Here is a 16392-nt window from a genome sequence, read left to right on the forward strand (position 1 = left end):
CATTGCAACATTCATTCTCAAGCTTCTGTAGATGCGGCCTTCGGCAGACGGATTCTGCAATCGGCAGTATCACATCTGTGGGCAGATTTAACATGTTGGTACACAAGGTTTCAGCTGTCGTGCTGTTTCCTACCCAGGGACTGCTTTAGTACGTCCCATGGTCCTGTGTCCCCCGATGAGGCGAAGAAGAAACAGGGATTTTTGTGTGTTCTCACAGTAAAATCCTTTTCTCCGAGCCATAGCCTGTTGGCTTGTGGTGGTTCTTTGGTTTTGACATATTGCATTTTTTGTTTGCTAATTACGAGCACCTACTGCTTTGACACCGAACGGGTTCAAGGTAGAGCCAGCAGAGGGTGTATACTGTGGAGGTCAGAGTTAATTTCTTTGTATGATTGCTTAGTGTCCTCCTAGTGGCAGCAGCATAACACTCGTGGTCCTGTGTCCCCCAATGAGTGGCTCAGAAAAGGATTTTACGGTGACTATGCACAAAAATCCCTGTTTTAACCCCAAATTAATGCATTTCAGTAAAACCTTGAAGGTGTCCATATCCATAAAGAACAACACTTTATACACAGATTTCTTTCTTTATCGACCCAAATGAACCTGAACTTTCCGTGGTGGATATATATATATATATATGTATTGTGTGTGTGTGTGTATATATATATATATATATATGTAAATAATATAGTGGATCTTAGATTGGTATGTTTGCATGAAGGACCAGTAAAATGTTTATGCAAGGATGAGCAGTTTTGTGAAATGTGTCATTTATGATTACTTTGCTTAGTCATCATAATGCCTGTTCTTTATTGTTCCCATTTCAAGAAATATCTCTCCAAGTCTGCTGGCATTTAGAAAACCACATCTGCTGTTGTCAAGTTCGTGACCAAAATTGTTATCATAGCCGCACTTCAAAGCATGTTGTCTGCCTCATGATGTCCGCTAGTAGATCCAGTGTGCAACTCATACGGATATTGAGGGTCCTAGAATATAAAGCTTATTTTGTGTTTTAGGCAGAGCGTTTCATTTTTTTTTGTCTGCTGGCAGAAGAGCAGAATTTGCTGAAAGTGTAATCTTTAATATGTGTCTTAACCCTATAGATCTTATGTTTTCTATACAGTAATCAATCTAAAAATATTTGCAACAATTGAAATACAAAAATAATGAGTAAATGTGTTTGGATAGTTGCTGTTTCACAGTAGATTTCACCTAATGGTATGATGATAGTAAATCCTCTGTCTAATTCTCGTACACTTATAGCAACAGTCACTCACGGGAAGCCACCATGCTCCGTAACAAGCTTACACAGCTGCAGTCTGACTACGATATAGCAAAAAGGCAGCTTACTACAGAGAGATTTGAAAGGTAAGAATACATTTTAAAGGGCCTGAATACTTTCTGTACCCACTGTATATTAAAGGGATTCTGTCAGAAGAATCAACCCCCCTAAGCAGTGTATATGGTCATGTAGGTCATAGGAAGCTAAACAAAATGGTACCTTGATTTTTGTGAGCCAATGTCTTATTCCAGAGAAATCCACATTTTTCTAATATGTTTATCAGGACTATGGGCCGGACATAGATCTGCATGAGACTCCGCCTCCTGAGCGGAAAGGGTTCATTACCAGTGTGAGACATCTACAAGTCACACACTGGTAACTACTCCTTTCATGTAAAATGAGCCCTAGAGGCAGATTCTCAGGGAGATCTATGTCCATCCCATAGATCTTAACAGCTCATTTACATATGAGAAATATAAGAAATTCTCTGGAAATAAGACTTCGGATCACAGATATCCAGGTATCATTTTATTCAACTTATTTTGTCCTGTGTGCCCATATAGACATCTTAGGAGGGTTGATTCTACTGACTGATTCCCTTTAATATACAGTGGGTACGGAAAGTATTCAGGCCCTTTTAAATTTTTCACTGTTTTATTGTAGCCATTTGGTAAATTTCAAAAGTTTTTTTTTTTTTTTTCTCATTAATGTACACTCTGCACCCCATCTTGAATGAAAAAAAAAATAAATGTAGAAATTTTTGAATATTAAAGACAAACTGAAATATCACATGGTCATAAGTATTCAGATCCTTTGCTCAGACACTCATATTTAAGTCATATGCTGTCCATTTCCTTGTGATCCTCCTTGAGATGGTTCTACTTCATTGGAGTCCAGCTTTGTTTAATTAAACTGATAGGACTTGGTTTGGAAAGGCACACACCTGTCTATATGAGACCTCACAGCTCTCAGTGCATGTGAGACCAAATGAGAATGATGAGGTCAAAGGAACTGACCAAGTTGCTCAGAGACAGAATTGTGGCAAGGCACACATCTGGCCAAGGTTACAAAAGAATATCTGCAGTACTCACAGTTCCTTAGAGCACAATGGCCTCCATAATCCTTAAATTAAAGAAGTTTGGGACCACCAGAAGTCTTCCTAGACCTGGCCATCCACCAGCCAAACTGAGCAATCGTGGGAGAAGAGCCTTGGTTAGAGAGGGGTAAAGAAGAACCCCAAGATCAGTGAGCTCCACAGATGCAGTAGGGAAATGAAAGAAAGTTCCACAAAATCAACTATCATGCAGCCCTCCACCAGTCTGGCCTTTATGGCAGAGTGGCCCGACAGAAGCCTCTCCTCAGTGCCAGACATATGAAAGCCTGCATACAGTTTGCTCAAAAAAACATATGAAGGACTTCCAGACTATGAGAAATGAGATTCTCTGGTCTGATGAGACGAAGATAGACGTTTGTAGTGATAATTCTAAGCGGTATGTGTGCAGAAAACCAGGCACCTGCTGATCACCTGCCCAATACAGTCCCAACAGTGAAACGTGGTGGCAGCATCATGCTATGGGGGTGTTTTTCATCTGCAGGGATAGGACAACTGGTTGCAATCGAAGGAACCATGAATGTGGCCAAGTACAGAGATATCCTGGATGAAAACCTCTTTCAGAATGCTCTGGACCTCAGATTTGGCCAAAGGTTCACCTTCCAACAAGACAATGACCCTAAGCACACAGCTAAAATAACAAAGGATTGGCTTCAGAACAACTCTGTGACCATTTTTGACTGGCCCAGCCAGAGCATGTCTGGAGAGATCAGAAAATGGCTGTCTACCAACGTTCACTATCCAACCTGATGGAACTGGAGAGGATCTGCAAGGAAGAATGGCAGAGAATCCCCAAATCCAGGTGTGAAAAACTTGTTGCATCATTCCCAAGAAGACTCATGATAGTACTAACTCAAAAGGATGCTTCTACTCAATACTGAGGAAAGAGTCTGAATACTTATGACCATGTGATATTTCAGTTTTTCTTTTTTAATAAATTTGCAAAAATTTCTACATTTGTTTTTTTTCCAGTCAAGATGGGGTGCAGTGTATATTAGTGAGAAAAAAATTAAACTTTTTTTGAATTTACCAAATGGCTGCAATGAAACAAAGAGTGAAAAATTTAAAGCGGTCTGAATACTTTCCGTACCCACTGTATATGAATTGAAAGACGACAACATAGACACCACCAGATTTGCCCTAAGCTGGACATAACTCATTGAAGGAGTCAATAAACTTGAGATTATTTTTTTCAGGCTTTTGTATAGTGGACTTTAACTGGATGTTAATTGAAAACCTAATGCCATAAGTAACTCCCACCTCTCTCCTCAGCGCACGAGTGTATAATCATATTACAAAACACTGCCTCGTTCATCAGATACCTATGTTGCACTGATTTTAGTAAATCTGTCACACAGAGCCTCACTCAGAACTAGGCGATCCTAGACACGGTTATATGTGTCCTTATACCATCATGAAGTGAGAGTAGAGGGCTCTAATACGTGTACATGCATATTGTATTAAACCAGGGAGCGTGCAGTTCAGGAGTTACGTCGTCACGGTCTGTCTACATCATCAATCCGTACCTCATCACCGCTTACATCAACTATGAAGTCACCCACATCTCCAGAGCGCTCCATATTAAGATCGGTGGACCGAGGATCTGATAAATCAGCAGAAAAGTAGGTTTGTTTCTTGGCAGTCACATGTTTTCTTTAGTACCGAGATGGGCAAAAGGTTTTGTTATTGAGCTTAATCTCTAATACTATAAAAGGGGATTAGGCGTTCTCTCAACAAGTCCTTGTAAAAACAAGTACGTTTACAGGTGAAATCTTATAAAGAATCCTCTTTTTTACTTTATTGTCTAATATTCACTGTCTGTTACTGAACATCATTGCAGACTAGCTGCATTCAGAGCCTGGAAGCCAAAAGTCTCTAACTCGCCTGGGTATATGGGCCGCACATAGAAAAAAAATGAATTTGACAATTTTTTTTGCAGGACGAGATGACCTTTTTAGTGATACCATTTTTTTCTATATGCCTTTTGAACATTTTTGGCTTGTAATTTATTTAATTGTTTTAAATAGCATTAATTGTATGGGTTATGATACAGTCTTTATAGCTGGGTCGTTACAGATAACAAGTGTCCACTTTTTTTGTTGACTTTAGTTTGCTTCATTTTTAGTGGCAAAATATTTTTTTCATCTTGCCGTAATGCTACCCATCCTGGTCTCCATCTTTTAGTTATGTCCCCAATCAGTAACTAACTTAACCACGGTGTCCCAGTCACTGGTACAGATCCTAGAACGTTCATCTAACCTTTCTGCTGCCACCAGTGCTCCGATTATTTCTCTGGATGAATCACTGGCACCCACACACCACCCACCACATGGCAGATGAAGGATAAGGTCCAAGAAGCGGGCACATTCCGATTCCTCATCTTCCCTTTCTCCTTCCACATCCTCCAGGATTCCCCCGGTATCCCACTTCTCCTCTCCTGAAGTGGCCCCTGAGTCCGACTTTGCTTTCGAGCCAGAATCGGATGCTGATATGGCCCAAATTTGTAAGCACTAGTATATGGTCGACAGCCACAGCTCTGCCCTCAGTATTAACAACGAAGAGTGTCCTCCTCCGGATCACTGCATCTCAATTCAAAAAGGCAAAACGCCTTCCCCGGGTATTTTCCAACCACAAGAAATTTGAGGGAAGTTTTACCAAACAGTGGGAGCACCCGGAAAAGCGCTTCCCAGGCAGAAAACAGGTGGATATCTTGTATCCTTTCTGGTCTGATCTTTTGAGCAAATGAGCAGAATCCTTGGCCATGCACCTGCCGCTTTCATGCCTGTTCGCTAACACTGTCCTGTCTCTCCCTGATGGTTCTTATCTCAAGGATTCCATTGACAGACAGATCGAAGCCTTCGCTGAATCTGCCTTTGACGTTGCTGGCTCCTCTCTCTGTCCCGCCTTCGCTCCACATGGGTAGCCAAGTCGATTTCAACCTGGGCAAAACTCTTTTGGCAGGCATCTTATCTACGGCCTCGCCAGACGAAGTGGCTGATCTTGCCGACCAGATTACCCACGCAGGAAAATATTTGCTCTCAACGTTGCCAGCTGTTCCGCCCATGTCATTAGCAATATTGTAGCCATACACAGGATACTCTGGCTCTAGGCCTGGAATGTGGACCCGGCATCCAAAAAGTCCCTTACCAACTCCCCTTCCAGCGATCAAAAGTCTTTGGATCTAAGCTGGATCAGCTCATCTCGGACGCCACCAGTGGTAAGAGTACCTTTCTTCCTCTGCCTAAGCCTAAAAATTTATTCACCATTAGACTTTCTCTTCAACTTCAAACCTACCCCTACATAGTGTCCAAAGGGTCGCTCTACCAAGCCGTCAGAATCCTAATCTAATAGCTTCTATTCTGCATGACTGGTCGTCCCTACGTGGGAGTCCTCTCCGGGTGACCAGCCTTTTTCTTCTCGTATGGGACGCGTGGCTCTTTTTGTAGTGGACAACGCCTGGGTTAGGAAGATCGTTGCCACCATCTACAAGATAGAATTTTCTTCCCTCCCTTGTATGTACACATTTCTGAATGTCCCATCTTCGCTCTCTTCTCCGGGTAGAAGTTATCGTACTTATTCCCTCTCCTGGTCACAAAGAAGGATGATTCACTCCAACCGATCCTGGACATCAAATTTCTAAAACGGCAAGTGCACCTTTATCTTTTCGGGCTAGCTTCTGCTCCCATAGTGTTTACAAAGGTCATGACCATTCTTCGCTCCAAGGGGATAATAATCATTCCCTATCTTGAAGATCTTCTAATCAAGGTCACGTCCCTTCAAGACTGTTGGAGTCTTTAGCTCACCCTAGACATCCTTACCCATCTCGGCTGGGCAGTTAACACAGCAAAATAGTCTGATCCTTTTCCAGTGCCTAGTTTTCCTAGGCATATTATTTGATACCGCCAGCTCCAGAATCCTTCTCCCAGAGGAGAAGATCTCGGCTCTCAGCTTTCCGATTCATTTTGCAAAAACGGTGTCCATTCCCCCCCTTTCTTCGACACTGCATGAGAGTATTAGGAAAGATGATTGCCACGATGGAAGTCATTCCATTCCATTGTTTTCATTTAATCTTTTTTTACACCATTTGTTGTGTGGTAAAAGTGTTGCGAAAATTGTATTCTTCGGGTCAGAATACACACCTAATTTTACACCCTAAAACTATTTTTTACCAAGAATTATTTGTTCATGCATGGTCATATTCTGATAGCTATACTTTTTTTTATTTTTTGCCAACAGAGTCAGGACTGGTTTTTGTGCAGGACAAGATGATAATTTCAGTTATGTCATTTTTTTACATGACTTTTTGATGACTTTTTTTTTTTCTTGTTTCAGGCTGATGCTAAAAAATCATTTTGAGGTTATTTTATTTTTACGGGGTTCACAGTACAGGTTAAATAGTGGGATAACTTTGTAGATTGGGTCACTCAGAATGCGGAGGGTACTTTATTGGTTGACTTAATTTTCTCTTTCATCTCATTGGGGGACACAGGTACTGTGAGTGTATGCTACTGCCATCTGGAGGCTGACACTAAGTAAACAACACAAGGTTAGCTCCTCCTCCGTCGCATACACCCTCGCCCCGATTACGGGCGGGAACCGGTTTTATGCTTAGTGTCTTTGGAGGCACACGTGTCTGGTTCTCCAGACTTCTTTTTTTTTTTCCATGAAGATAAGACAGGGGCGACGGACTCTATTGAAAGGGGCCGAGCACCAACAACGGGCGAGCACGTGTTGAGTACCGTCTCCACGTATCCTTTCCCGCACCATGGGACATATCTGGGCCATTTTCCCCAGACTTGTTTTTTGTTTTTGCTATGAAGATTAGACAGGGCCAACGGACCCTATTGAAAGGGTCCGATTTCCCCAAACCATCAACGGGCGACCATGTGCTAGTATCCCTCCACGTATCCTCTCCCGCGACGTGAGACAAGATGCCGGACTTAGCCCTGACCACCCCTAGGTATGGAAACCATGGGCTGTACAGAGGCACAAGACTAGTCAGTGCGGCCCCCACTGCTCCACCAACGCTAGACTGCGGTGCTGCAAGGCGGCGGACGGTCCCTCTCCTCATCCCTGGAAGGAGGACGGAGTTAGGGTGCCTGAACTGTCCAGGATACCACCCCCTCTACCTGATCGGAGAAGTGCAGTGTCCGGATGGTATGGATGTGATGGTCGGGGAGGGCCCTGCGGCGTCCAGAGGGCTGGAGCTGGTCAGCAGAGGCAGGAGTTCCAGCGCTTCCCTTTCCTGGCCCCCCTTCCTCCCCCCCTCACGGTAATGTGACTGCAGCGATGGAGGTGGAACGGACGCCGCGCCTGACGCTGTATGACGCCGGCTCCGGCCTTAGTGTGTGGCGCCCTGCCCGTCCGCAGCCACCCCTGTCGCGGGCGGACATTAAAAATCCAGGCCGCGGCTTCGGCCGGTGGTAGGCCGCAGGCGGAAGTCCCGCCCTCCTGGCGCGATGTCACTTCCGGCGTCCCGCCCTCCGGCCTGGGCGGGCGCTGGATAAATTGAGGTCCCAGCTTTGTGTCAGGCATAGGCCACGACCTGGAGGCATACCGGGAAAGAACGGTCGAGTAGCCCTCAGCAGGATGGCACGGCAGGAGAAGCAGCACGTGTGGGGGACACAGGACCAGGTAAGTGCGGTCCCGACCGCGAGTGGCAACCAAGGGTACTCCCCTCCCCCCTCCTCCCCCTCCACAGCCCCTAGCAGGGCAGCATTAAGACCTGGTGGATACAATATGGCTGGGAAAGGGAAGACGCACACGTTCCTTTACGCTGTATGCATCGCCTGTAGGGCGTCATTTCCGCGGGCGCAGAGCAGTAAATTATGCGAAGCCTGCGACTCCGATCCTCCAGAATGGGCCTTATCGCTATCACAATCTATGGCTTCGTTCACAAAGGCGATTGAGTCTCTTCATGCCCAGATAGGATCAAGGATAGTGGTTCGCTGATCTGGGAGGGGTCCTCCACCTCACAGGACCCTCCAGCCTGCAGGGGCCGCTCTCATTCCAGGCAGACGCAAAGGAAACGAACCCTCATGGCGTCGCCCGACCCATCCGGTGCCTCTGGCATCACGCTCGCCTTGACCAGTTGTTGGGAGCGGGCAGAGTTCAGACTATGACTCAAACGAGCCACTGGACCTGGATACCCCGGAGTGTCAGTTGACAGCCTCATCGATGCCGTTAATCAGACACTGGGGGTTGAGGATGACGTCACCTTGGCCTCAGGCCATAAGGTATCCTTTAAGCGAGCTAAGCGACCACAGAGAGTGTTTGGCACTCACCCAGAGTTTGAGTACATAGTGCAGCGTCACAGGGAACGGCCGGATAGGCGTTTCTCGGGGCAGAAGACGATAGAGGCAAGATGTCCGTTTGCCCCGGAGCTCTGTAAGAAATGGGCGGATTCCCCAGTGGTGGATCCACCAGTGTCATGCTTGGCCTCGAGATCCTTGTTATCGGTACCTAGTGGTTCTTCTATCAAGGACCCCACGGATCGGCTCATAGAGGGCTTGGCTCGCTCAGTTTTTGAAGCATCAGGATCAGCACTCGTTCACGGGAACGTGGGTGGCCAAGGCCATGATGTCATGGTCAGTCATTGAGCAAGGTCTTGCAGGATAGAAACCTGCCTACAGAGATAGCAGAGATCGCGAGTCAAATCGCTATGGCGTAGAAAATTGGGCGGCGGACTTCCTCAGCTGGCAGGGTGTCGCGGCTGGGGAATGGTCTCTACACTCTGAGGTCTTCCAGCAGATTTGCCAACGGTGGGGAACACCGGATGTGGATCTGATGGCCTCCAAGGTGAACGCCAAGGTGCCCGTGTTCGTCGCTCGGTCTCGGGACCCGCGAGCGATCGCCGTGGACGCGTTGGTTCTGCCATGGAACCAGTTTCACCTTCCATACTTGTTTCCCCCGCTGCCACTACTCCCGAGGGTTATCAAGAAGATCAAGACAGAAGGGGTTCCAGCGATTCTGCTGGCCCCGTCGGGCTTGGTATGCAGATCTAGTGCAGCTACTCGCCGACGTCTCATGGCGACTGCCAGAGCACCCAGATATACTGTCACAGGGCCCGATCTTCCACCCGAACTCAGGGGCCCTGTGTTTGACGGCATGGCCGTTGAATCTTGGATTCTGACTCAGGCTGGGTTCAGTCGCAATGTGATAGCCACAATGATTAGCGCCCGGAAGGCTACCTTGGCGAGGATTTACCATCATACCTGGAAGGTCTTCGCTTGGTGTCGAGATCGTGGTTTTTCTCCACTGACATTTTCAATTCCCAACATCATGGCCTTTCTCCAGTCAGGCCTAGACTCAGGATTGGCCCCGAGCTCCCTTAGGAGACAGATATCGGCGTTGTCCATCCTGTTTCAGCGAAGGATCGCTACCAATATGCAGGTGAGGACTTTCATCCAGGGAGTCTCCCACTTGGTACCACCCTATAGGATGCCCCTGGACATCTGGGACCTTAATCTGGTCCTGAGTGTGCTGCAGGTGGCGCCTTTTGAACCACTTCAAGACGTTCCTTTATTGTACCTTTCCCAGAAAGTAGTAGTCTTGGTAGCCATAATTTCCATTAGGCGAGTCTCTGAGTTGGCGGCCTTGTCCTGCCGAGCACCCTTTCTCACCTTCCACAAGGATAAGGTGGTGCTCAGACCAGCTCCCCCCTTTCTGCCGAAGGTCGTGTCCTCATTTCACGTTAATGAGGATATTGTCTTGCCCTCATTCTGTCCGGCGCCAGTACATCGCGTGGAAAAAGCTCTTCACACGTTAGACCTGGTGAGAGCACTCAGAAGGTACGTGGCGCGGACGGCACCCTTCCGTCAGACGGACACGCTGTTCGTGCTCCCTGAAGGGCGCAGGAAGGGACTCGCAGCCTCAAAGTCGACCATAGCCAGATGGATCCGTCTAACGATTCAGGAGGCTTACCGCATCAGGGGGGCGCCGATCCCAGCAGGGATCAGAGCACACTACTCGGGCAGTGGGCGCCTCTTGGGCACTTAAGCACCAGTCTTCGACGGAACAAGTGTGCAAGGTAGCGACCTGGTCCAGCCTGCACACGTTTACCAAACATTATAATGTCCCTACTCAGGCTTCGTCAATTGCAAGCCTGGGTAGAGGGATTCTCCAAGCGGCGGTGGCGCACCTTTGAACAGGAGGTGCATGTAGCTTGGATCGGTGAGTCAATCTCCCACCCAGGGACTGCTTTAGGATGTCCCACAGTACCTGTGTCCCCCAATGAGACGAAGGAGAAACATGGATTTTTGTGAGTACTCACCGTAAAATCCTTTTCTCCGAGACTCTCATTGGGGGACACAGCACCCACCCTGTTAGCCAAGTTGGCTCTGGTTTATTTAATTAATGTACATTTCTTTTTTTATGTCAGGGTGGATCTTTTCCAGACATAGTTATTTGCATTAAGGCTGTTTTTCGTTATTCTCCGACTGCTTTTGCACTAAATTGGTTTCCGCCCGTAATCGGGGTGAGGGTGTATGCGGCGGCGGAGGAGCTAACCTTGTGTTGTTTACTTAGTGTCAGCTGTTATGATTGAGTCACCGTAGGAGGCAAAAATAGAAATGCTAGCTAAGTCCAGAAAACCAGAGAAGTTGGCAGCTATCGGATTGCAGACCCCTGAACCTATCAACACAACTAGCAGTAGCCGTGGGGGGCTCCTACGATGCCCTAGGCCCCTCGATCACAGCCGGAGGACTACATAGCCTAAAGACAGAAAGGGAAATCTAAACTGCCCCAGAGCAGACCCCAAAGCAAAAGGCAGCCCCCCACATATAATGACGGTGAAGCAAGAAAAAAGAACAAAACACAGACAGAAAGATAGACAGAGCAAAGATGGGGCCCACACTAGCTTAGATAGGAAAGGACAGGAAGGCTGCTGTCTGCAATCCGTGAAAAACCCTATGAAAATAAGAGCCAACAAACTGACAGTAAAAAAGGCCCTGAAGACGCTAGGCTTCAAAAAAGCTATGTCAGTACTCAGGAATATTCTGAAGACAGAGCAACAGGCAAAAGGAGATTCAGCTCACCCCAGCAGGGAATGGCAGAATCCAGAAAAGCAAGGAAAACAAAACACTAATGCAAAAAGGCAAAGCAGAAATCTTAGCTTTAGATGAGCAGGAATCAGACTGGTTTCCTAGAAGTCCACAGAGAAATCACCCGCAGGCCCGAAGGGCGTCGGCAGCCTTATATCCAGTCATTAACTCCACTCAGCCAGTCATCATCATCAGCCCCAGGTGTTTGACAATCAGGCTCACTACCTTTCTTCACCAGAAGAGGGAGTTCCTCGGGCCTCAGTAGTGAAGGGGAAAATGAACTCACAACAGTCAGCCTCCAGATGGCAGTAGCATACACCCACAGTACCTGTGTCCCCCAATGAGAGTCTCGGAGAAAAGGATTTTACAGTGAGTACTCACAAAAATCCATGTTTCCAGAAAAATAGGGGTTTTAGTTGCCAAACCCTTTCCTTTTTTTTTTTTTTTTTTTTTTTTCGATTTTTACAAATTTTATTACTTTTTCCCTTTTTATAACCTTTATTTTGATTGTTAGACCTATATACTGCAATACTTCTGTATTGCGGTTTATTAGGCCTATAGGCTTTACACTGATCAGAGACGAGTCAGACCCTACTTATCGCAGGTCCTAACAAGCTACTGTAACTGTGTGACCCCAAGACTATTACTTGTCCAGTAGCCACCATCGGCACCATGCGATCGCAATTCAATGGAATAAAGAGGTAGCCACAGTCCCTCAAATAAGCATCTACATGCTGCTGTCACTATTGACAGCGGCATTTGAGAGAATAGTACCAATTGCAGCCGTAACAGCAGTAATCACCTATAGGTTGTTATCTTGTGAGCAGGACCCTCACTCCTCTTGGTATCAGTTGAATTATGTGTTTTCCCTTCACCCATGACAGCACACCTGAGAGAGAGATCCGCCCCACCAGGACAGGAACCTACTGAAATATAAGGGGCGGCACCTCTCCCTCGCTTCAGTTGGGTTCCTGTCCTAGGAACAGGCGGTGCCTGTTATGGATGAAGAGCCCAGGGCCGTCCCGGCGCGGGAAGAGCAGGTCAGCTTACCTGCAGCGCCGGCCGTCGGTCCACTGGAAGCGCAGTCCCCGGGGTTCTCCTGCAGGCTCCGGGTTCGTGCGGGTGCGGCTAGGCGGCCTCTGTGATCCGGGGCGCCCCTCCGTGCCTCCCTCCCCTTGCGCGGGCCCCGAACTTTCTCCTTCACGACATGGCAGGAGAGCCGGGGGGCGGTTTCCGGCCACTGACGTCTGCGGTGCAGAGCATCCTGGGAGCGCGCCGGCTGACGTCACAGAGGCGACGGCAAGATGGTGCCTGGTGCGACGCCAGCCGCATAAAGAAGAATGGCGCTAGGCCGGCGGTCACAGGGGGGAGGGGAGAAAGAAAAAACAGAGGGGAAATGCTCACCAGGCCGGACCTATTTAAGAGGAAGGACATCAGTGCGGCAGGTAAACCATGGGGTCGGAGCAGGAACTATCACCGTCTCCACCATCTCTGCCCTCATCACAAACCTCCGCTCGCAAGCATGGCATCCGTTCAAGAGGCAAAAGCAGCAGTCGCCCTAGCCACAGGTCTGGAGACTCCTCGATGTCCAGAGAGCACAGGTCCCATGCTCCCCACCACAGCCTCCGAGTTCGGTACCCGACTTTATGGGTGGTGAGTGATCTCCGTGAATGTTAGTATGTTGTTAATAGGGGAGCAAGCGAAACAGTAGGGATTGTGCCATATGTAGGAGCCCCCTAGCGAGAGATTGGCAGAAGGACCTTTGCGCCAGCTGTATCCAGCGAACCATGGCGGAGGAGGCGTCGAGCTTTGCAACTAACCTCAGATCGGTCATCAGGTCTGAGGTGGAAGTCTCACTTAAAGTGTTGTTAAAGAAAAAGAGTAGGAAAGACTCCCCTAGTTCTTCCTCAGATTCCTCCTCGGCTGTATCTCAGGCCGAACACCCATCCTCCTCCTCCTCGGATAGTGACACGGGTGGCAAGCCGTGTTTTCCGGTAGAGGATACGGATGCTCTCCTCAAAGCCATTAGGGTAACCATGGACCTACAGGAGGAAAAAAAAAAACTAAGTCTCTGGAAGACGTCATGTTCGGGGGGTCTACAGGAAAGAAAGAAACGCACCTTTCCAGTCAATGAGAAAGTCCAGGCACTCATTGAAAGAGAATGTAAGAAGCCTGAAAGATCTGGAGCACTTCCCTCCTCCTCTAAAAGGAGATACCCCTTTGACCATAAAGACACGGAGATATGGGACAAAGTCCCAAAGATTGACGCAGCAGTGTCCAGGTCGTCTAAAAAATCGGCCCTGCCCCTGGAAGACTCAGGAGTGCTTAGAGACCCGCTAGATAAAAAAGCGGATTTCTACTTAAGACATATGTGGGAAGCAGCGGCACGAGGACTAAAACCGGCAATAGCCGGCACCTGCACAGCATATTCCTTAATGATTTGGCTACAGCAGCTGGAAGGGAAACTCTCTTCAAAGGTCTCGAGGGAAAAAATTTTGGCAGATATGTATCTTCTACACGGAGCAGCAGCTTTTTTGGCTGACACTTCTGCCGATTCCATGAGACTGACGGCGAGAGCAGCAGGGCTATCAAACGCCGCAAGGCGTGCATTATGGCTTAAAGGTTGTCCAGGAGACCTACAGTCTAAGGGTACCGTTACACTAAGCGATGCACCAGTGATCCCGACAATGATATGGATCGCTGGTGCATCGCTAAGTGGTCGCTAGTGAGCTGCCACACAGGCAGATATCACCAGCGACATAGCAGCGGTCGGGGGTCGATACTTACCTGTCAGACGCGGCGATCCTGACGTCCTCCGCCCGCGTCACTCGTCGGCGCCACAGGAAGCCCAGCAGGAAGCGCCTGACGAGAAATGGTCCAGGACGTTCTCGCGCGATCAGCCACAGACAGCGGGGGAGCCGGTCGGAGGTAAGTATCACATGTAGCGATATCGCTAGCAATATCGCTGCTACGTCACAAAACCAGTGACGTTACAGCGATATTGCTAGCGATATCGCTATGTGTAACGGGCCCTTAAAGCTAAGTTGTGCTCTCTTCCGTGTGATGGTCAATTTTTATTTGGAAAAAATCTAGATGACATCTTGGAAAAAGCAAGTGATAGAAAGAAGGGCTTCCCCAGGTTTCCAAGAGATCAAAGAAGGCCGTCCTTTCGGAGAGGAAAATTCAACAGGTGCCGTCCTCCGGGGGGATAGGAAAAGATGGGAGGACAAAAGGAAGGAGTCTGGATTCATGTTCGGAGGAGCCACCTCATCCTCAAAAAAATCCCCACAATGACCCCGACATCCCGGTATGGGGGAGACTGATGCTTTTTTCCCAGGCCTGGGTATCTCTTCCAATGCCTGGATCATAAACATCATAAGAAAAGGCCTCAAAATCCCGTTTTTTCAGTGGCCGAGAGCATCATTTGTGGTAATCCCCGTCAGGAAGGGGATAGAGGAACAATTGGCCCTGGAGTCAGAAATCTTAAGTCTGCTAGACAAACGCGTTCTGACCGAAGTCCCAAGCGGACAGGAGAGAACGGGTTTCTACTCACCTCTCTTCCTGATAAAAAAAAACAAAAAAAACGGACCAGTCATTCAGAACAATTATAAACCTCAGAGGCCTCAATCAGTGGATAGAAAATCAGACCTTCAAAATGGAATCAGTAACTTCGGTCATAAAACTACTACACCACAATTGTTTTATGGCCGTAGTCGATCTAAAGGATGCCTACTATCACATCCCGATCCACCCAGGTTATCAAAGATACTTAAGAATAGCTCTCTACATCCAGGGCGCCCTCAGTCATTTTCAATTCAGAGCCCTCCCATTCGGTATATCCATAGCCCAGAGAGTGTTTACGAAAGTCGTAGCGGAGATGACAGCCTTCCTCCGAATCCACAACACAATTATAATACCCTAATTGGACGATTTCCTAATAGTAGGTAACTCGGACCACCACTGCACAGAGCAGGTAGAAAGGGTAACATATACCCTACAGAAACTCGGGTGGATGGTAAACATCAAAAAAATCAAAACTACAACCCCTAAAGAGACAGATTTTTCTAGGGTTCATCCTGGACTCAGAACAAAAAAACTTGTCTGTTACCAGAGGCCAAGATGGAAAAGGTGAGAAATATGACTTTGGCGGCCCTAGACCAACCTCACATGACCTATCAGCACAGAAATCGCTAAGAGGGCGTTTGGAAGGAAGGCTGGAGTTTTCCTTAAAGGTCAAAAACTCTCTCAGATTGTGGTTAGACAGGACAAACCTGATGTCAGGAATGTTGTGTCCGACATAATTCTGACAGACGCAAGTTCCTCGGGGTGGGGGGCGCACCTAAGGGGACAGGCAGCCCAGGGACCCTTGGGGCCTCAAGAGCAAAACGCATCCTCTAACTTAAGAGAACTACGAGCAGTAAACAAAGCCTTAAAAATCTTTATTCCCCGTCTAAAAGGCCGCAATGTCTGGATCATGTCGGACAACAAAGTGACAGTGGCGTATATCAATCACCAGGGGGGAACAAGGTCACACTTCTTAATGAACGCGACCAACGAGATTTTTCACAGAGCAGAGCGACATCTACTCTCCCTGACGGCACTACATATAAGAGGGGTAGAAAACGTAGAAGCCGACTTCCTGAGCTGCAATATACTAAGGCAAGGAGAATGGACCCTAAATCAGTTAGTGTTTCAGAAGATAGTACAACTTTGGGGAGAACCGGTAGTAGACCTCTTTGCCAATAAAAGCAACAGACAGGTAGAGAGGTTTTGTTCGTTAAACCCAAAAGAAAAGCCATGGGCGGTGGACGCATTGCATATTCTGTGGAATTTTAAACTAGGTTACGCGTTTCCTCCAGTAGCTCTGATCCCAACAGTTGTGAGGAAAATAAGGGAAGATCAAGCCAGAGTGATCTTAATAGCCCCGTTCTGGCCGAAAAGACCCTGGTTCTCGCTGC

General features: G+C 47.7%; 1 protein-coding gene across 4 annotated transcripts in view; it reads left to right on the top strand.

The window, feature by feature from the left end:
- The window catches only part of CEP135 (centrosomal protein 135), a 234113-nt gene that overhangs the window by 204846 nt on the left and 12875 nt on the right, over nt 1-16392 (top strand). For all 4 annotated transcript variants that reach the window (XM_073583574.1, XM_073583575.1, XM_073583573.1 and 1 more), the window contains 2 exons: nt 1264-1368; nt 3863-4015. In XM_073583574.1, the coding sequence (XP_073439675.1) occupies nt 1264-1368; nt 3863-4015 (258 nt within the window). The remainder of the gene's footprint in view (nt 1-1263; nt 1369-3862; nt 4016-16392) is intronic.

The sequence above is a fragment of the Dendrobates tinctorius genome, unplaced genomic scaffold (assembly GCF_039654945.1).
Source record: "Dendrobates tinctorius isolate UK_male_01 unplaced genomic scaffold, ASM3965494v1 ptg000079l, whole genome shotgun sequence".
Taxonomy (NCBI): domain Eukaryota; kingdom Metazoa; phylum Chordata; class Amphibia; order Anura; family Dendrobatidae; genus Dendrobates; species Dendrobates tinctorius.